The following is a 20,441-nucleotide window of genomic DNA, read 5'->3' on the forward strand; positions in this document are numbered from 1 at the left end:
GATTCTGGGAGGAAAGTTTTTCTCCACTAACTTCCAGTTCACCAGTTCACTGTGTTTCCTGAATCCTACCCCGCTGGTTTCATCAATAAACCTGTTCAAACTTTTACCCTGGTTCTCTGAGTGCTTTACTGCATGTGGGTCAGATCTCTTAAGAAAATCATGACACCTCTCCATTTACAGATATGTATTAGATATTTGACAAGCGATAAGACAATATTTGCCATATCTGATAGTTTACTATCAATATCATCGACATAGTACAATATGTGGGTGATGGTTATTTCTGGGATCTTCTCAATTTTAAGGGACGACCCATTTTTAATGTCTCTCTATAGTTTAAAAGAAAAAGGAGAAGAAAAGAAATCTGTTTTTTTCTCATAGTAGCTTCATCTGGTCTGTTCCTGTTTGGCTGTGACTCCATCCTGGAGAGAAATATCAGCTGTGCTGCTGCCATCAACACCTTTGTTTCTAGATGTTGGAGCTTGGCCTGTTTTCCAGTGTAGTCCTGTTTCTCTGACTGTGACTAACTGGATGTGCTCTCTTCATCCTCTGACATGGGAGCTGGCTCGGAGCTCGTCTGCCTGGCTGTGTGTTTCCTGGACGGGGCCGCCTGTGGAGCTGGTTGACAGTTGCCTTTTGTATCTATGCTTCTTTTTCTATGTCTGCTTCTGTCTCCTTGAACCCCAGTGGGCCTCAGCAGATGGCCGCTCACACTGAGCCTGGTTCTGCTGGAGGTTTCTTCCTGTTCAAAGGGAGTTTTTCCTCTCCACTGTCGCTACAAGCATGCTTAGTGTGAGGGATTGCTGAAGAGTCAATGAGTCGATGCAATCAGCTGGTTTTCCTTAGATAGAAAACTTTGAATCAATCTGACTGGATGATCTGGTGAACTGGAAAGTGACCTGAGATGACATGATGTGAATTGGAGCTATAGAAATAAACTGAATAGAATTGAATTAAAAAAAAAAGATGATTAAGGAATTCATCTGGACATTCACAAAAGGAGCAGCATGTTAAATCAAATTTAAAATTTTTGTGCCAAAATTCTGCCACTGGGTAAATAACCAGAGAGATTTTAAAGTAAGACTCTTTAACCTTTGGTAAAACTTCCCTAATGCTCCTATTTTTATCACAGAATGTTTCATTTAAACAGAAACGTTGATCAGCAACCAGGAAGAAGTCTGTCTGATTTTAACCAGATGTTTGGATGCTTAGTTTTTAGGTCTTCATCCTGGCCGGTAGGGGGCGATAGAGGGATCCCGGTCAACTAGCTTTGCTCTGTTTCTGTGCGGTGGAGTTAGCTGCTAGCTCTGAGGTGAGTTAAATTAAATTATTTATAAAATCCACATCTAGGTTTCATCAGATGTTTATCTCAGCACAGGAACAGCTGTTAGCAATAGAAGAGAAACCAAACGGAAAAGGCCTTATTTGGTAGTTTTTCTCGCTTTTAGCCGAGCTAGCTTCCAATTCTCCTTCTAAAAAACATTGATTTTAGTTTTTCTGCTCTGTTCGACCTGCTTCTGTATTAGGAAATAAAATAATTACTAGTATTATCTAACTGATTGCATCTCTCTGTTTAGTCGGCCGGGTTATTTAGACAAAAATATGTTTCTAACGGTTTTAAGGGTTGAATATGAGGCAGATGTAGCCTGAAGGGATAAATCCAGGATGTGTTTGATTCCAACTGATGAAGCTGAATGAATCTAATCCTGTTTTGTGATGCAGGGATCAGATCCTCACTGCATTAAAGGAGAGAAGTGGCCTAGAGTTGGAGCTCAGAGGGAGATTTAGCAACAGGAAACCCTGTCAGGGTCAGATGGGGACAGATAAAGGTTGGAGGTTTTCAGAGGATTTTTAATAGAACAGTAAATGTTACTGAGTAATAATCAGTTACCTGTAGTTATGTGGAAATATCCATAATTTTCTATATTCTGCAGATTTTTAGAGAATCGAAGTAAAGCAGAACTACTGAAATACTTGCATCTTAAATGTTCTTTAAACTAAGAATTTCACAACTTTATTTATTATTCTCTGCAGTTGAAGTAAAATAAACATTCTGACTGGATTACTGGCACTGATACAATTTTTTTTACAATTGAAAAAAACAGCTAAACAATCGTAGCTTCTAGGAGGCTGTAGATTCAATAAAAACTTCTCTGGATGTTTCATTTTGGACAATAAGGATAAATGAATAATTTAATGAATGATAAATGAGATCATCCTGTGGTTCCTCCTCTATGAATCCAGGATAGCTGAGATGTTCTTCATGTCCTCTCTGGATGCGGTTGGTCTTTTCTTGGCCGATCTTTAGGAAAATAAAATGCGATGCTTCTTTTTCTTTTTGTGGAGCTCCTGTGGGTTTGAGAGGCAAACCTGAAAGCTTTAAGAACTTTTATATTTGTCCTGGTTTAACTATTCCTAAAATCCAACAGAGATTATTAAATTACACTGAGCAATAATTATTTAACTTGTGAGGAAAACATGGATTAAAACTGGGACTAAACCAGGAGGATAGATTACAGCAACCAATGAGTGAAGCCGACTAATAAAAGCATTAAATATGGAGAAAACGAACCATTTGATGTCAATATGATGAGATCCTAAACTCAGCCTCTACATTGATAAATTTAACTAGCTGCTGTTTTATTCATATTTCCTCAAATGGTAGATTGCTTAAAATCTTCATTAATTAGTGCAGATAGAATAAAGATAAAAGTGTTTCACCTCGCAATAATCACTGCTCAGATATCCTGGTTTTCTTCCAATATCTGGTGAACAGGGCTCGTACTAAAATACGGACTGGATCTCAATCCTGCACAGCTTCCTGTGTTAGCGCTAAGGTTGTGTTGAAAACGCCGACTGGATTTTTATCAGATGGGATTTTTATATATAAATAAGTGGAATGGAGTTGAGTTTTAATGTCCGTTAATTTTTAGTGTGACAAACTGTGGATATGGAGTGAGAGTCAGCAGCCCTGACAAGACCCTTAACCCCACCCTGCTCCCCAGGAGCCGCACCATGGCGGCCCACTGCTCCCCAGGAGCCGAATGGCGGCCCACTGCTCCCCAGGAGCCGCACCATGGCAGCCGACTGCTCCCCAGGGGGAGCCGCACCGTGGCAGCCCACTGCTCCCCAATGGGAGCCGCACCATGGCGGCCCACTGCTCCCCAAGGGGAGCCGCACCGTGGCAACCCACTGCTCCCCAATGGGAGCCGCACCGTGGCAGCCCACTGCTCCCCAATGGGAGCCGCACCTTGGCAGCCCACTGCTCCCCAAGGGGAGCCGCACCGTGGCAACCCACTGCTCCCCAATGGGAGCCGCACCTTGGCAGCCCACTGCTCCCCAATGGGAGCCGCACCTTGGCAACCCACTGCTCCCCAATGGGAGCCGCACCTTGGCAGCCCACTGCTCCCCAAGGGGAGCCGCACCGTGGCAACCCACTGCTCCCCAATGGGAGCCGCACCGTGGCAGCCCACTGCTCCCCAAGGGGAGCCGCACCATGGCCGCCCACTGCTCCCCAAGGGGAGCCGCACCGTGGCTGCCCACTGCTCTCCAATGGGAGCCGCACCATGGCGGCCCACTGCTCCCCAGGGGGAGCCGCACCATAGCAGCCCACTGCTCCCCAAGGGGAGCCGCACCATGGCAACCCACTGCTCCCCACGGAGAGCCACACCATGGCAACCCACTGCTCCCCACGGAGAGCCACACCATGGCCGCCCACTGCTCCCCACGGGGAGCCGCACCATAGCAGCCCACTGCTCCCCAAGGGGAGCCGCACCATAGCAGCCCACTGCTCCCCACGGGGAGCCACACCATGGCCGCCCACTGCTCCCCAGCGGGAGCCGCACCATAGCAGCCCACTGCTCCCCAAGGGGAGCCGCACAATGGCAACCCACTGCTAGGGCTGGGTACCGAACTTCGGTACTTTTATGGTACCGACCGAAATGCTTCGGTTCTACAGAGTATCGAAACATGCCTCGTCTTTCGGTACCAAGTTTCGGTGATTGGCTGGAACACTTAAGGTGATTGCGTCATCCAGGAAAAATACACAGGTGGTCACGCCTACAGCCAGGGTTCATGTGTATCTTTTGTGAACTGGTTGCAGCGTCGCGGAACCCCTTTAAAATGCCCCCCAGGTCAAAAGTGCGGCTTCACTTTATTAAGACTGATGCTAATAGTGCGCAATGCAATACATCGTGCACGGAAATAATTTAAGAGCAGAAAGTCGCTCTGTGTTTGACTGCAAGAAGAGCGGACCGCAGCCAGCGCGACCATCCTCCTCTCAGCAGCCCGTGGGCAGAGCAAAGCCAGAGCGGAGTGAATCATGCTGCTTTCAAACTGGACGCAGCAAGAGCAGCAAAATCTCGTCTGCTGCTTCATTTTTGCTGCTTGTACCAGCTTCTGACGCGCTGCTGAAGAAGCTTTGCTGCTCTGGCTGCGCGGTCGCAAAGTGGGTCAGACGCGCGTTGGGCGGAGCTACTCTATCCTTTATTTGCCTTGCAGCTATATTTGCTGTGATCAGTGGGAATAAAGTAGTTTTATTATGTTTTTAAGTGGGAAAATCCACCTGAAAACGTAATCAGTGCAGTCAGTTCATCCTGCCTTCAATATTTCTGTCGGAGCCGCTCAGACCCCCCCCATACCAGCGGTGCGCTGTCAGTAGGATCCCATTCAACGGGCTTGTTTGTCAGACATGGTAATTTTTCTAAAGGAAAACTGCTAAGTAAAAAGGTCCTCACAATGTAACAGTGAATATTAGACACTGAATTATTTATTTTTTTATGTAAGAGGAAAAATGTAAATGGAAAAACAGAGCTTAAAATAAAACTCAAGATTTGTACTTTTTTATGTTGTGTAATTTTCTTTTTTTTCGAATTGATATTATAAAACTGGTATCGAAAAATGTATCGTTCAGGAACCGGTATCGAAGTGAAGGTATCGGTATTGGTACCGGAACCGAAATTTTTTTAACAATACCCAGCCCTACCCACTGCTCCCCACGGGGAGCCACACCATAGCAGCCCACTGCTCCCCACGGGGAGCCACACCATGGCCGCCCACTGCTCCCCAGGGGGAGCCGCACCATAGCAGCCCACTGCTCCCCACGGGGAGCCACACCATGGCCGCCCACTGCTCCCCAGGGGGAGCCGCACCATAGCAGCCCACTGCTCCCCACGGGGAGGGGTTAAATGCAGAGAGGGAATTTCTCCAGTGTGAGATCAATAAAATTCGTTAGAATGTAATTATTGAAGTTGGTTTTGTTTTACGGACCATAAAGCTTTAAAGGTTGTCTTTCTGCGCAGGTGCAGAGAGGTCAGAGGTCATCATGGTCAGACAGAGTCGCAGGAGGGACAGGTGCGGTTGCTGGATCCAGCCTCCTCCGTCACGCCGTTCCGTTTTCAGCTCTGACCTCCAGATGTTGTGTTCCTCCTCCAGGTGTTTCCTTCCTGCAGCAGAGGGCGGCGTGGCGAAGGTTCGATTCCCTCGGAGCCCGGGTCAGAAGGTTCTGCCTCCAGCTCAGCAGGTGTATAAACCTAACCCCCCTCCCCCTCCTGCTGCTGATCCATCTCACCAATTGAACGTTTGTTTCCAGGCTTCAGCATCCGGAAGCTGCGACATGCGGCCCTGCAGTACCGCCACAGCGGGGGAAAAGAGAGCGAAGGATGGGTGGACCCGAGCCGGAGGCCAGGGTTCTGCTGGAGGTTCAGGGGAGACTCAGATAAAGAGAAGCAGACAGAACGGGTCAGTTTGGTTCCTTATGGTCTCCATAACAGAAGCTTTTAGGTCCTGATCTGGACCTTTGGCGGTTAGATTGGACCCGTTTGTGGATCAGATGATTTTTGGACCACTGTCCCGCTGAGTTGATGGTGTTTCCTGCAGAAACCAGGTGGCTGCGGTTGTTCTCTGCGGACCCAAAGCCCCCGGGTCATGTGACCCAGCTGGAGGTGCGTGTCTGTAAGTTAATCAGAACTTTACCGAGCTTCTGGACCCGTCATTGCAGCTGTTTCTGTTCCAGCAGATGTTTCTGGTTCTGAGCAGCAGGGGGCAGCAGAGGAAAGCCGAGCGGCTCAGGTGAGGCCGGCGGTCCTGGTGGCTCCAGGCCGTGTTTGCGTGCGGTTAGCATGTAACAGGCATGTTGTGGCGTGTGTGCAGCTGCAGAGCGTGGGCTCCCTGAAGGTCACCATCCAGCAGAGCAGCGACAGCAGGGCGTTTGGCCACGCCCACCCACACCCGGCTCCTCTCCACTGCCATGTCTGTAAGCTCACCTGTGGCTCCCAGCAGGTGAGGAGCAGCCGGCGGGGATGATCAGAGAACCACAGAAGGAAAACTCAAAGGCAGGGTGTGTTTCTGCTGTCCAGGACTTCCAGGACCACATGACCGGGTCAGAACACCTGAGGAAGCTGCAGGACGTCACCCAAAGCATCCGGCTGAATGCACACCCCCTGCTGGACAGGTGCGGCCTCACACACATCCATCATTAGCAGGGAGAACCGGTTCTGGTTCTGACTGACCCAGATCCAGCAGTCAGGAACCTCTGTCTGCCTGCAGAGGGCGCCGACCTCAGACACAGCGCTGGTGTGACACCTGCCAGAGCCACTTCACTGGTGACATCATCGTCCACAGAAGGACCGCCCAGCACAAGGTGAGGGGGGAGGGGGGCTCTTCATCATCTTCATCATCTTCTTCATCCTCTGTCTTTCATCCAGGTGTGCAAACAGCGGGGGCGGCCCTTCTGTCCAGTCTGCCAGAGACACTTCAGGACCCCCAGGAAGTTTGTGGAGCACATGAAGTCTGCAGAGCACAAGGAGCAGGTCAGCAGAGGGCAGCAGAGGGCAGCAGAGGGCAGCAGAGGGCAGCAGAGGGCAGCAGAGGGCAGCAGAGGGCAGCAGAGGGCAGCACAGGGCAGCAGAGGACAGCAGAGGGCAGCAGAGGACAGCAGAGGGCAGCAGAGGACAGCAGAGGGCAGCAGAGGACAGCAGAGGGCAGCAGAGGACAGCAGAGGGCAGCAGAGAGCAGCAGAGGGCAGCAGAGGGCAGCAGAGGGCAGCAGAGGGCAGCAGAGGACAGCAGAGGGCAGCAGAGGACAGCAGAGGGCAGCAGAGGACAGCAGAGGGCAGCAGAGGACAGCAGAGGGCAGCAGAGGCCAGCAGAGGGCAGCAGAGGGCAGCAGAGGGCAGCAGAGGACAGCAGAGGGCAGCAGAGGGCAGCAGAGGGCAGCAGAGGGCAGCAGAGGGCAGCAGAGGGCAGCAGAGGGCAGCAGAGGGCAGCAGAGGGCAGCAGAGGGCAGCAGAGGGCAGCAGAGGGCAGCAGAGGCCAGCAGAGGGCAGCAGAGGCCAGCAGAGGGCAGCAGAGGCCAGCAGAGGGCAGCAGAGGGCAGCAGAGGGCAGCAGAGGGCAGCAGAGGGCAGCAGAGGACAGCAGAGGGCAGCAGAGGACAGCAGAGGGCAGCAGAGGACAGCAGAGGGCAGCAGAGGACAGCAGAGGGCAGCAGAGGGCAGCAGAGGGCAGCAGAGGACAGCAGGGAGCATATATACAGTATAAATTCCACTACCAGACATCTAAGATGTAATTATTATAACAACGTAATCAATACACGTATATTACATATACATCATCAATTTAGCCCTTTTGGCATGGGCGGTTCTAGACAGGGGGCAAAGGGGGCCAGTGCCCCTGTAGATCATGCCCCGGCCCCTGTACTGAAGACATACCGTAAATCCTCTAATATTGGACGGGGCCTTTATTTCACTCAGGTGCATCTTGGTCCAGGCCATTATTGGAAGGAGGCCAGAATTAGAGGCAGGCCTCTATTCTATTTGATCAAACAGACCAACAGTGGAATGAATAAAAAACTGAATCTGTGTCTCTTTGAACCAATAAAATACTAAGTTCATTTATTGAAAAAGTAACGATGTACAGAACATTATTCAGACATCTTCCAGCAGCTGTAATATTTCAAGGGAAACTCAGAACAACGAAGTTCAGTCATTTTAACGCTGCCTGGTTTCCAGCAGACCTACCGCTGATCACGTGTCTTTCAGATCAGAACGATTGTGTGGCTGATTATCCTCCTGCAGCAGCAGTGTGTCACAGTAAGATTGATGCAGACATTTTTGATTTATGCTCAATATTGCAGCGTGGTCTGCTCTATACGCTGTGGGTCTAGGGACGGCTGAGGCAGAGAGGAGGTATGAGTCCGGCCATTACTTAGCTCCACTGACAGCCAGGCAGCCGTTATTAGAGGCCCGGCCGCTAATGGAATACAGGCCAATATTAGAGGATTTACGGTAATACTCTATTCTAATGATGATCTGCGCTGGAACAGACATGGTTACTGATGGGTCCTTTGGATCTGTTTCTTTTCTCTATAAATTCTGTTTTACTAATTATCCAACAATAATAAGGTGATGGTTTCAGTGGTGCTGAGATACGATCCCAGTTTCCATCTGTTAGATGTTTTTTTTTTTCAAAACAAATTGCTCTAATTTTTACGGCTGAATTTATCAGTTTTTCTTGAGTTCTAATTCAGATTTGGGAGAAAACCTTAATTTTTAAGTTAAATTCATGAATGTTTATTGATCTAATAAGACAGAATTTTAATTAAACCTTAATGAATAGAAATTTCACTTCATGCAGATTTCTTAATATATTTGAATCCTTTGACCTGTTTCCTATTTAATGCTTCTATGGGCCCCCAGGAAAACACGCTGGCCCCTCCTGGCCCCTGAAACATTTGGTCTAGAACCGCCACTGACTTCTGGTTCATCTGTATTATTCATTTTATTGTGATGGTTTTATATAATATCTAATATTACCTGATTTATTGACTTCTTATTTTAAAGTCTAAAGTCCCTGAAAATGAGAACATCATGGTTGTTCGATGCTGTAGCGCAACAATTGTTTACGTTGATACCGCTCTAACTAGGGAGTACCAATATGGCGGCCGATGGCTTCACTCCCCCACGTCCTTCCAACGGCCAATCAGAATCCAGGGAATAAACAGAGATCAGTGAGCAGCAGAAGCTCTGATGCAGATTTAGCCTTTCAGACTTAGACGACTTTAATTGTCGTTTATTTTTGCGTTTCTTAAAGTGCAGCAGTGATCAAATGTAAACAGAGAGGGAGAGAAAAACATGGCGCAGAAAAACGCGTTGATGAGGAAGATCAGAGCTTTAATACCTGTGAGAGTCTGACCTGATGGCAGCTAAAGATGCTCAGCCTCTGCTTTCCCCCACAGGTGCAGCTGGAGGAGGAGCAGGAGGAGGAGCTCATCACTGTTGATGCTGTGGGCTGCTTCCAGGAGGAGGAGGAGGTGGAGGTGGTAGATGATGATGATGAAGATGAGGAGCGGTCTGAGGTTTGTTCTGCTTCAGGCTCTCAGCTCTGGAACCCGTTCCCTCTCTCTGACCCGGATGACTGCTCCCTTACAGACTGTTGATTCCAAGGAGCAGGAGGAGGAGTTCGACCCCCAGCGGACCTACGGTACTCCGGCCGCGGCGCCCCCCGGTGGACACCTCCGAGAGGTGATGAAGGACTGATCCAGTTTAACCGGACTGTGTTTGCAGGAAGCAGCTTCGTGGTTCCGGTTCATGGATTCGTTTGTCTGCTCTGCAAAAAGTTCTTCTACAGAGAGACGGCAGCTCGCCACACACACTGCAGGACGCACACACACTACCAGAACCTGCAGGTAACAGACACACACCTGTCCTCTGCTCTGCAGCTGTGTTAGCCTGCTGCTAGCGCACAGCTCCCTGTTTGAATCCTCTCTAGCTCAGCGTTAGCTGCACTATTAGCCGTTAGCTCAGGCCTCTTTCCCTCCTTTAACCGTGGTCAGCGCTGGCGTCCATGTTTCTAGCTGTGCACTGAAGCCCAGCAGGCTTCAGGGCGCGGCTCCTCTGGTGTATCTGAAGCACCTGTCACTGCCCGATCCGTCCAGGAAGCACAATCCGTCCTGTCAAACAGGATGATGTCACGGCGCTGCGACACACGGCGTTTGATTTACTGATGTAACCGATTCATGTGGATCGTTTTATTTAACTGGCTGTTAAATGATGCAGCTGTGAACGTAACACCTCGCTCCTTCATGTTGTTTCCTGTTTAATTATTCATTTATTTCACTAAATCACATTAAAAAGGTCACTTTCAGTTCCATTGCTAATGAGATAATAGCGAATGATGCATTCATGCTGTTAATTTTAAAAACAGGCTCTAACCACAAAGATCCCTTCATGTAAACCCACTCTGTATTTTTATAGCTATAGTTAGTGTTTGTTTTTATGATATTTTATCCCACTTTTTATCACACTTAAATCAAATAAATGTTATTTTACAAATTTTATAATCCAACATTTTTAATTAACGCTGTGAGCGCATCGGAGCGAAGCGAAATCCTCGCTCCAGCCTTTGAATTGAGAACGGCTCTCCGCTCACATGCTGGACATGTTATGGTTCAGGGTGTTGCTCAGAGAGCCACAGTGCAGGCTGCGGGAATCGAACCGGGTACCGGCTGCCTTCTTAGAGCACAGAGCACTGCTCTAACCACTAGGCCAACACCCCCGACCTTGGATGGAAGACAGCTGGACCTCTAACCCTGAAGCTACATTCAGACCGCAACCAGCGGAGGCTGGTTTACATGCTACGTCCATGGTGTACGCGGCCGGAGTACCATATGAGTACTTGAAATAAAACAATGCAGTTTTTTCTTATTTTAAAGGGGAATTTCGTTTTTTTTCCATTGGGTCCTCGATTTTCCGTTATTCCATCATGTTCTACTCTCCCATATGAGTTTAGTGTCATTTGGAGCCGTTCTGAAGATATTCCGTTAGGTTCTATCCAGTAACGGATATATTGGGTTCTATCCAGTAACGGATATATTGGGTTCTATCCAGTAACGGATATACTGGGTTCTATCCAGTAACGGATATACTGGGTTCTATCCAGTAACGGATATACTGGGTTCTATCCAGTAACGGATATATTGGGTTCTATCCAGTAACGGATATATTGGGTTCTATCCAGTAACGGATATATTGGGTTCTATCCAGTAACGGATATATTGGGTTCTATCCAGTAACGGATATATTGGGTTCTATCCAGTAACGGATATATTGGGTTCTATCCAGTAACGGATATATTGGGTTCTATCCAGTAACGGATATATTGGGTTCTATCCAGTAACGGATATATTGGGTTCTATCCAGTAACGGATATATTGGGTTCTATCCAGTAACGGATATATTGGGTTCTATCCAGTAACGGATATATTGGGTTCTATCCAGTAACGGATATATTGGGTTCTATCCAGTAACGGATATATTGGGTTCTATCCAGTAACGGATATATTGGGTTCTATCCAGTAACGGATATATTGGGTTCTATCCAGTAACGGATATACTGGGTTCTATCCAGTAACGGATATATTGGGTTCTATCCAGTAACGGATATATTGGGTTCTATCCAGTAACGGATATATTGGGTTCTATCCAGTAACGGATATATTGGGTTCTATCCAGTAACGGATATATTGGGTTCTATCCAGTAACGGATATACTGGGTTCTATCCAGTAACGGATATACTGGGTTCTATCCAGTAACGGATATATTGGGTTCTATCCAGTAACGGATATATTGGGTTCTATCCAGTAACGGATATATTGGGTTCTATCCAGTACGGTCAGTCTGTCTGCTGGAACCAGCTGAGCTCAGAACGTTGATCTTTGTTCTCAGAGCCACAGGAGAGGAAGAGGAGAAGAGGATGAAGGTGAGGACGGACCTGCCCCGACCTGATTACCCAGAATGCACCGGGGGTCTGCTGAAGATGAGGAAGTTGGAGGATCAGGCGCCGACGGAGAGCCAGGCTGCCACCTGGTGGCCGCTGCAGGAACAGCAGCTAACTGCCTCTGATGGAGCGGGCCGAGGTTCTGGTCCACAGGCAGGGGGGGAACGCTGGGGGGGTCACTGTCACTGACAGAACCCAGACAGAACCACTGACAGAACCACGGACAGAACCACGGTTCCACTGACAGAACCACGGTTCCACTGACAGAACCCAGACAGAACCACGGACAGAACCACGGACAGAACCCAGACAGAACCACTGACAGAACCCAGACAGAACCACGGACAGAACCACGGTCCCACTGACAGAACCACGGTCCCACTGACAGAACCCAGACAGAACCACTGACAGAACCACGGACAGAACCACGGTTCCACTGACAGAACCACGGTTCCACTGACAGAACCCAGACAGAACCACTGACAGAACCACGGACAGAACCACGGTTCCACTGACAGAACCACGGTTCCACTGACAGAACCACGGTTCCACTGACAGAACCCAGACAGAACCACGGACAGAACCACGGACAGAACCCAGACAGAACCACTGACAGAACCCAGACAGAACCACGGACAGAACCACGGTCCCACTGACAGAACCCAGACAGAACCACGGACAGAACCACGGTCCCACTGACAGAACCACGGTTCCACTGACAGAACCCAGACAGAACCACTGACAGAACCATGGACAGAACCACGGTTCCACTGACAGAACCACGGTTCCACTGACAGAACCACGGTTCCACTGACAGAACCCAGACAGAACCACTGACAGAACCACGGACAGAACCACGGTTCCACTGACAGAACCACGGTTCCACTGACAGAACCACGGTTCCACTGACAGAACCCAGACAGAACCACGGACAGAACCACGGACAGAACCCAGACAGAACCACTGACAGAACCCAGACAGAACCACGGACAGAACCACGGTCCCACTGACAGAACCCAGACAGAACCACGGACAGAACCACGGTCCCACTGACAGAACCACGGTCCCACTGACAGAACCCAGACAGAACCACGGTCCCACTGACAGAACCCAGACAGAACCACGGTCCCACTGACAGAACCCAGACAGAACCACGGACAGAACCACGGTCCCACTGACAGAACCACGGTCCCACTGACAGAACCCAGACAGAACCACGGACAGAACCACGGTCCCACGGACAGAACCACGGTCCCACTGACAGAACCCAGACAGAACCACGGACAGAACCACGGTCCCACTGACAGAACCACGGTCCCACTGACAGAACCCAGACAGAACCACGGTCCCACTGACAGAACCCAGACAGAACCACGGTCCCACGGACAGAACCCAGACAGAACCACGGACAGAACCACGGACAGAACCCAGACAGAACCACTGACAGAACCACTGACAGAACCCAGACAGAACCACGGTTCCACTGACAGAACCCAGACAGAACCCAGACAGAACCACGGACAGAACCACGGACAGAACCCAGACAGAACCACTGACAGAACCACTGACAGAACCCAGACAGAACCCAGACAGAACCACTGACAGAACCACGGACAGAACCCAGACAGAACCACTGACAGAACCCAGACAGAACCCAGACAGAACCACGGACAGAACCACGGACAGAACCCAGACAGAACCACTGACAGAACCACTGACAGAACCCAGACAGAACCACTGACAGAACCCAGACAGAACCACTGACAGAACCCAGACAGAACCCAGACAGAACCACGGACAGAACCACGGACAGAACCACGGTCCCACTGACAGAACCCAGACAGAACCACGGACAGAACCACGGACAGAACCCAGACAGAACCACTGACAGAACCCAGACAGAACCCAGACAGAACCACGGACAGAACCACGGACAGAACCCAGACAGAACCACTGACAGAACCACTGACAGAACCCAGACAGAACCACTGACAGAACCCAGACAGAACCACTGACAGAACCACTGACAGAACCACTGACAGAACCCAGACAGAACCACTGACAGAACCACTGACAGAACCCAGACAGAACCACTGACAGAACCACGGTCCCAATGACAGAACCCAGACAGAACCACTGACAGAACCACGGTCCCAATGACAGAACCACTGACAGAACCCAGACAGAACCACGGTTCCACTGACAGAACCCAGACAGAACCACGGACAGAACCACTGACAGAACCACTGACAGAACCCAGACAGAACCCAGACAGAACCACTGACAGAACCACGGACAGAACCACTGACAGAACCCAGACAGAACCCAGACAGAACCACGGACAGAACCACAGACAGAACCACTGACAGAACCACTGACAGAACCCAGACAGAACCCAGACAGAACCACTGACAGAACCACGGTCCCACTGACAGAACCCAGACAGAACCACTGACAGAACCACGGTCCCAATGACAGAACCCAGACAGAACCACTGACAGAACCACGGTCCCAATGACAGAACCACTGACAGAACCACGGTCCCAATGACAGAACCACTGACAGAACCCAGACAGAACCACGGTTCCACTGACAGAACCCAGACAGAACCACGGACAGAACCACGGTCCCAATGACAGAACCCAGACAGAACCACGGTCCCACTGACAGAACCACGGACAGAACCACGGTCCCACTGACAGAACCCAGACAGAACCACGGTTCCACTGACAGAACCCAGACAGAACCACGGACAGAACCACGGTCCCAATGACAGAACCCAGACAGAACCACGGTCCCACTGACAGAACCACGGACAGAACCACGGTCCCAATGACAGAACCCAGACAGAACCACGGTCAGAACCACGGACAGAACCACTGACAGAACCCAGACAGAACCCAGACAGAACCACTGACAGAACCACGGACAGAACCACGGACAGAACCACGGTTCCACTGACAGAACCCAGACAGAACCACGGACAGAACCACGGACAGAACCACTGACAGAACCCAGACAGAACCCAGACAGAACCACTGACAGAACCACGGTCCCAATGACAGAACCCAGACAGAACCACGGTCCCACTGACAGAACCACGGACAGAACCACGGTCCCACTGACAGAACCCAGACAGAACCACGGACAGAACCCAGACAGAACCACTGACAGAACCCAGACAGAACCACGGTCCCACTGACAGAACCACGGACAGAACCACTGACAGAACCCAGACAGAACCACGGTCCCACTGACAGAACCACGGACAGAACCACGGTCCCACTGACAGAACCCAGACAGAACCACTGACAGAACCCAGACAGAACCACGGTCCCAATGACAGAACCCAGACAGAACCACGGTCCCACTGACAGAACCACGGACAGAACCACGGTCCCAATGACAGAACCCAGACAGAACCACGGTCAGAACCACGGACAGAACCACTGACAGAACCCAGACAGAACCCAGACAGAACCACTGACAGAACCACGGACAGAACCACGGACAGAACCACGGTTCCACTGACAGAACCCAGACAGAACCACGGACAGAACCACGGACAGAACCACTGACAGAACCCAGACAGAACCCAGACAGAACCACTGACAGAACCACGGTCCCAATGACAGAACCCAGACAGAACCACGGTCCCACTGACAGAACCACGGACAGAACCACGGTCCCACTGACAGAACCCAGACAGAACCACGGACAGAACCACCTGTGTGGGTCAGAGGTCAGGAGGAGGATGTTTATTTCTAACTCTGTTGTTGATCTGAAACCTTAAAGACTGAATCAGTTTTTCTTCCTGAACTTCTTCTTCTATGATGATTAAAGCTGCAATAAAACCAACATTTAAAGCATCTAATGATTGATTATTGATGAAATCATAGAAATCGTTTCATGTTTCAGATGATTTCAGTGTTTCAGAGAAACATGCAGAGCAGTAAATAAAGCTCTGCTGTAAGAACAGCAACAAGCAGGCAGCCCACCCGTCTGTGCTGCAAACAAACTGAAACCAAGCGTACCACCAGCCATGGATCCGAACCGTTTCTGATTCCTGTCAGAGCCGCATTCTGCTGCCTGTCCTCCAAACTGGGCGCCATCCCAGAGCTCCGATCGATAACTCATCAGTGCGGCAGGTTTCTGGCTTCTATGGGCCTGCGAGGCGTTCAGGTGCTGCCCTTGGCTGCAGGTTATTAGCAGAGCTGAACAAAGCTGAAGGGTCAGCTGATTGTTCCCTGAAGGACGACTCTCTAAAGAAACCTGAAGGAGAAAAAGCAATTTGAGGGAACAAACTTCCATCTGAGACGCTGCTGCTGGCAGGAGGAAAGATGTTCTAGATTTGCTGATCTACTGAGCTTCTTTCCTGTTTAGACTTATTCATTTTCTCATTAATTTAAGGATTTTTATTCATAAAAAATGAGTTTTATGCAGAAGATAAACTGACTATGAGGCGGCTGGTTGTTAAATAATTCAGTCCTGACTCAGTGACGCATAGTAATAAAAAACAATACATCAAACCTCAAACAGGTCAAACTGCTTAATCCGGGGGGGGGGGGTATCGTTAGGAAGATTCCAACAGCCCTTGACTGAGGTGGGGGGGGGGGGGGGGGGGGCCCACAAGAAGAAGCAAACATATCACTCCCACTAGATATTTCAAATATAACAGGAAAATCCTGCAGTTTAATAAATAATCTTTGTTTTTCTCCCTGATCTTTCAGGATTAAGCAGCAAATCAAAGCATGAATATTTGGACCATAGTTGTCATTATATGTAAACATGAATGAAAAATAAATTCTCAGCATAAAAATAATCTGTCCTTTGTTTAAATTATAGTGAAACAAAATATATTTTCCAAAACATATTTTCTTTTCATATAGTTTGAGTTTGATAGTTTGACCTTTTGTGCAGCATTTAGCTGCTAAAACCAGCAGTTTTCTGTCTGAAGGAAGACGTTCCACTGGTAAATTCCCAGTCAGTGGATGAACTAAGCAATAAATCAATCTATAGCCGATGGATCCTATAGTTTAGTCTGCAGACTAACATTAGTCTGGCTATCTCAGACTGACTGGAAGACATTGACTGAGTTAGACGCTGACATTGGGTCTAACGTTAGAAAATAGAAAGTAGAGGAAATAGAAAGTCATTCACTGAGAAATGTTAATGTAGTGGATCTCACTCTATATATACATACATATATATATATGTATATATATATATATGTATATATATATATATATACATATATATATATATATATATATGTATATATATATGTATATATATATATACATATATATATATACATATATATATGTATATGTATATACATATATATACATATATATATATATACATATATATATGTATATGTATATACATATATATATGTATATGTATATACATATATGTATATACATATATATACATATATATATATATGTATATACATATATATACATATATATATATGTATATATATGTATATACATATATATACATATATATATATATATATATATATGTATTTATCTCAACAACTATTAACTAACAGTAATTTCTTAAACACTAAGCAGAACAGTATTGGTCTTTTATTTTCAATACTTTCAATCTTGTAGCCTTGAACATCGGTTGCGCTTTCTGTTTTTCATGGACTCCAGCATTCAGTGCACCTCGCCACGGTGACATCATTCCTCACCATGGCCGGTTCTAGACAGGGGCCAACGGAGGCCAGAAATTCTAACGATGATCTACTCTGGAACAGACATGATTACTGATCGGTCCTTTGGATCTATTCCATTCTTTTTCTATAAATTCTGTTTTACTAATTATTCAAAAACAATAAGGTGATAGCTTCAGTGGTTCTGAGATAGGATCCCTGATAAATGTTATTTTTTTCACAATGAATAAAAAAAATACTCTAATTTTTACAGATGAATTTAACAGTTTTTCTCTTGAGTTCTAATTCAAATTTGATAGAAAACAGTAGTTTTAACCTAAATTAAGTCAAAAATATGTAAAATTCCTAAATTATAAATGTATTTTGACCTCATAGGAAATATAATTTTTATTGAACCTAATTATAAATAAATTTCCCTTCATGCAGCTCTCTTAATATATTTAAATATCTTGCCCTGTTTTTTATTTCCTGCTTTTCTGGGCCCCCATGAAAACACGCTGGCCCCCTCCTGGCCCCCTGGTACATTTGGTCTAGATCCGCCACTGTTCCTCCCCTTCACTAGACGTGGATAAACTTTAGTAATTCTGCTGTAAAGTTAGTCCTATATTTTTGTTTTTTCCTGGAGGATGGAACCTCTGCCGTTTCCCAGGATGCACTGCTTTGAGTGGTAACTAGGTGACTGGCAGAGAGGAACCAGAGAAACGTATCGATCCAATCAGCTCTCTGATCCACCAGTGGCCTGGAACGCTGGTTGATCAGAGCATCGCTTTGGACAGAAACGCTGCACAGGTTTCACCAGCAACCTCCTCCACACACCCCACTGCCTCTTGTTGTTCCTGCTCAATCGCAGTAGATCTAATCCTCACATGATCCATGAATCATTGCCTGCTCGCTCTCACTGGCATTAAAAAAACAACCATCTCCCGAAGTCTAAAGTCCAGGATAATTTATCCGACCCGCGGGCATCCATGAACAACTATCAATATCAGGGAGACTCCAATGAACCGTTGGATAAAATGGGTTAATAAAAAAAAAAAACTAAAAAATTCCTGTTAGAATCAGTCATGTTCATATTACTTTTTAAAAACGGATTTATTACTGTTTTCAAGGCTGCATTTTAAAAAATGAAAAATATCTAGAGCTGTTCTAAACTAAATTTCTTTGTTTTCACTCTGATGACAAAATGACAAAATAAATCTAAGTCTAAAATCACATGTTTTATCATTAATTTATCACTTTTGGCTCATCTGTACTATTCTGCTCCATTAACACATTAATTCTATTGTGATGGATTGTATAATATCTTATATTACCTAATTTATAGACTACATAATGACTGTGCAATGTGATGTTTCTATTTATTTATTCTAAGTTAAAGTTAATCCACTGATGCTATGAAACAGCCAGTCTGTGTCAAAGTGATGAATTTATTTTTATTTTAAAGTCTAAACTCCCTGAAAATGAGAACATCATGGTTATTTGCTGCTGTAGCGCAGATTGTTTTCATTGAGACGGTCTAACTAGGGAGTACCAATATGGCGGCCATGGCTTCACTCCCCCCTGTACTACCAACTGCCAATCAGAATCCATGGAACAGAGATCAGAGGTCGCAGCTCCACTGACTCCAGCCTAACGGGGAGCAGCTGATGTTGTGACAGCAGGGGCCCCTATGGGCCCCCAGGATCCATCAGGTCTGAAAGTTAAAATAAAAAATGATTTTCAGGATATTTTTCCATCATTTGTTCTGTTATTTCATGGATTTTTGTTCAGCTTTTGATATTCTCATAAAACTCCTCCTTCTGCTCTTTAAAGTATAAATGAAATGAAATCAATATTTTTCCTGTTGATATATTTAGAGGTGAAGCAGTTTAACAAACAGAGACAGTCGTGTTTAGATCACAGATTTTAGGTCAATCAGGTAAATATAACGAAAGGCAGTTACTATCAGCTTCTCAGGGAATTTCTTTGAATTTAAACAGTTTAATAGAATTAATTTAAATTGTTCATGTCAGATTAACCAAATGATTCCTCCTTTATACGTTAATTTGGAAAAAAATTACTAATATTTTACAGATTCTTTGTGTTAAAGCAGTGATTTTTAAAAAGGTTTGATGAAAAGAGTTAGAAAAGAATAAGGAGTTTATTTTCATATAAGATACAATAACTTTGGTGTCAAATATTGGGGAAATTTCTCTGAATATTGATTTTTACCATAAAATCCAAATTAACTGATTTATTCCTAGAATTGAACATTTAAATCTTGTTGAGAGAGAATACACACCTTGTTTGTCCATCACCCAGAGGAGATGCAGCTCATTATGGCCACTAGATGGAGCTCTGACTGTTTCTGATCAGTTTCTGCCTCTTGATGCTGAAACAGAATCAGTGAATTGATTCTTTAGATCTGAAGATGCAGCATCGCTTTAGGACAGAAGTCAGAGATGTTCTTCTCTGACAGAAAGATCCACCTCAGACTTTAACTCACAGCATTAATAAGATATTCTGATCAAATGAATCACAGGGAGACCAACCAGGATGATGATGTCATTAGGATCAGTGATGATAAGTCTGAGGACTCAGTCCTTCAGCATCTGCAAGAACCAGAATCTAACAGGAACCAGACACCCACAGGAACCAGAATCTAACAGGAACCAGAATCTAACAGGAACCAGAATCTAACAGGAACCAGAATCTAACAGGAACCAGAATCTAACAGGAACCAGAATCTTACAGGAACCAGAATCCCACAGGAACCAGAATCCTACTGGAACCAGAATCCTAAAGGATCCAGAATCCTACTGGAACCAGAATCCTACAGGATCCAGAATCCTACAGGAACCAGAATCCCACAGGGACCAGCGGTTTTCCACATCCCTGAATGCAGCACCCATCCCATCAGGATCTTCTGTGATCATCTGATCCTCACTCACTCACTCTGCAGGTGTGTTTGATGCTATCTGGGTTGACCTCGGTTCCTG

General features: G+C 46.8%; 1 protein-coding gene across 2 annotated transcripts; it reads left to right on the plus strand.

Annotated features, from left to right (window-relative positions):
- The first annotated feature begins 1,240 nt into the window (after positions 1-1,240).
- On the plus strand, positions 1,241-12,101 carry ciz1b (cdkn1a interacting zinc finger protein 1b). Of its 2 annotated transcripts, XM_038276574.1 has the most exons (16): positions 1,261-1,312; positions 1,723-1,829; positions 5,301-5,352; positions 5,434-5,521; positions 5,591-5,739; positions 5,878-5,942; positions 6,017-6,069; positions 6,151-6,279; positions 6,357-6,451; positions 6,547-6,640; positions 6,705-6,809; positions 9,234-9,353; positions 9,427-9,478; positions 9,562-9,683; positions 11,723-12,008; positions 12,049-12,101. In XM_038276574.1, exons 2-15 carry the CDS (start codon positions 1,814-1,816, stop codon positions 11,780-11,782), a joined length of 1,200 nt encoding a protein of 399 aa, XP_038132502.1. In that variant the 5' UTR covers positions 1,261-1,312; positions 1,723-1,813; the 3' UTR covers positions 11,783-12,008; positions 12,049-12,101. The 2 variants fall into 2 exon arrangements, with proteins under 2 accessions (XP_038132503.1, XP_038132502.1); XM_038276575.1 differs by lacking the exon at positions 1,723-1,829 and having other exon boundaries at positions 1,241-1,312; positions 12,049-12,099.
- Positions 12,102-20,441: the final 8,340 nt, after the last annotated feature.

This window comes from Cyprinodon tularosa, unplaced genomic scaffold (assembly GCF_016077235.1).
Source record: "Cyprinodon tularosa strain WSP-4 unplaced genomic scaffold, ASM1607723v1 ctg1252, whole genome shotgun sequence".
Lineage (NCBI taxonomy): Eukaryota > Metazoa > Chordata > Actinopteri > Cyprinodontiformes > Cyprinodontidae > Cyprinodon > Cyprinodon tularosa.

Coding starts and splice junctions, on each gene's coding strand:
- ciz1b (XM_038276574.1), top strand. Junction 6,810..9,233: donor CTGCAGAGCACAAGGAGCAG/GTCAGCAGAGGG, acceptor TTTCCCCCACAG/GTGCAGCTGGAGGAGGAGCA. Junction 9,684..11,722: donor CACACTACCAGAACCTGCAG/GTAACAGACACA, acceptor CTTTGTTCTCAG/AGCCACAGGAGAGGAAGAGG.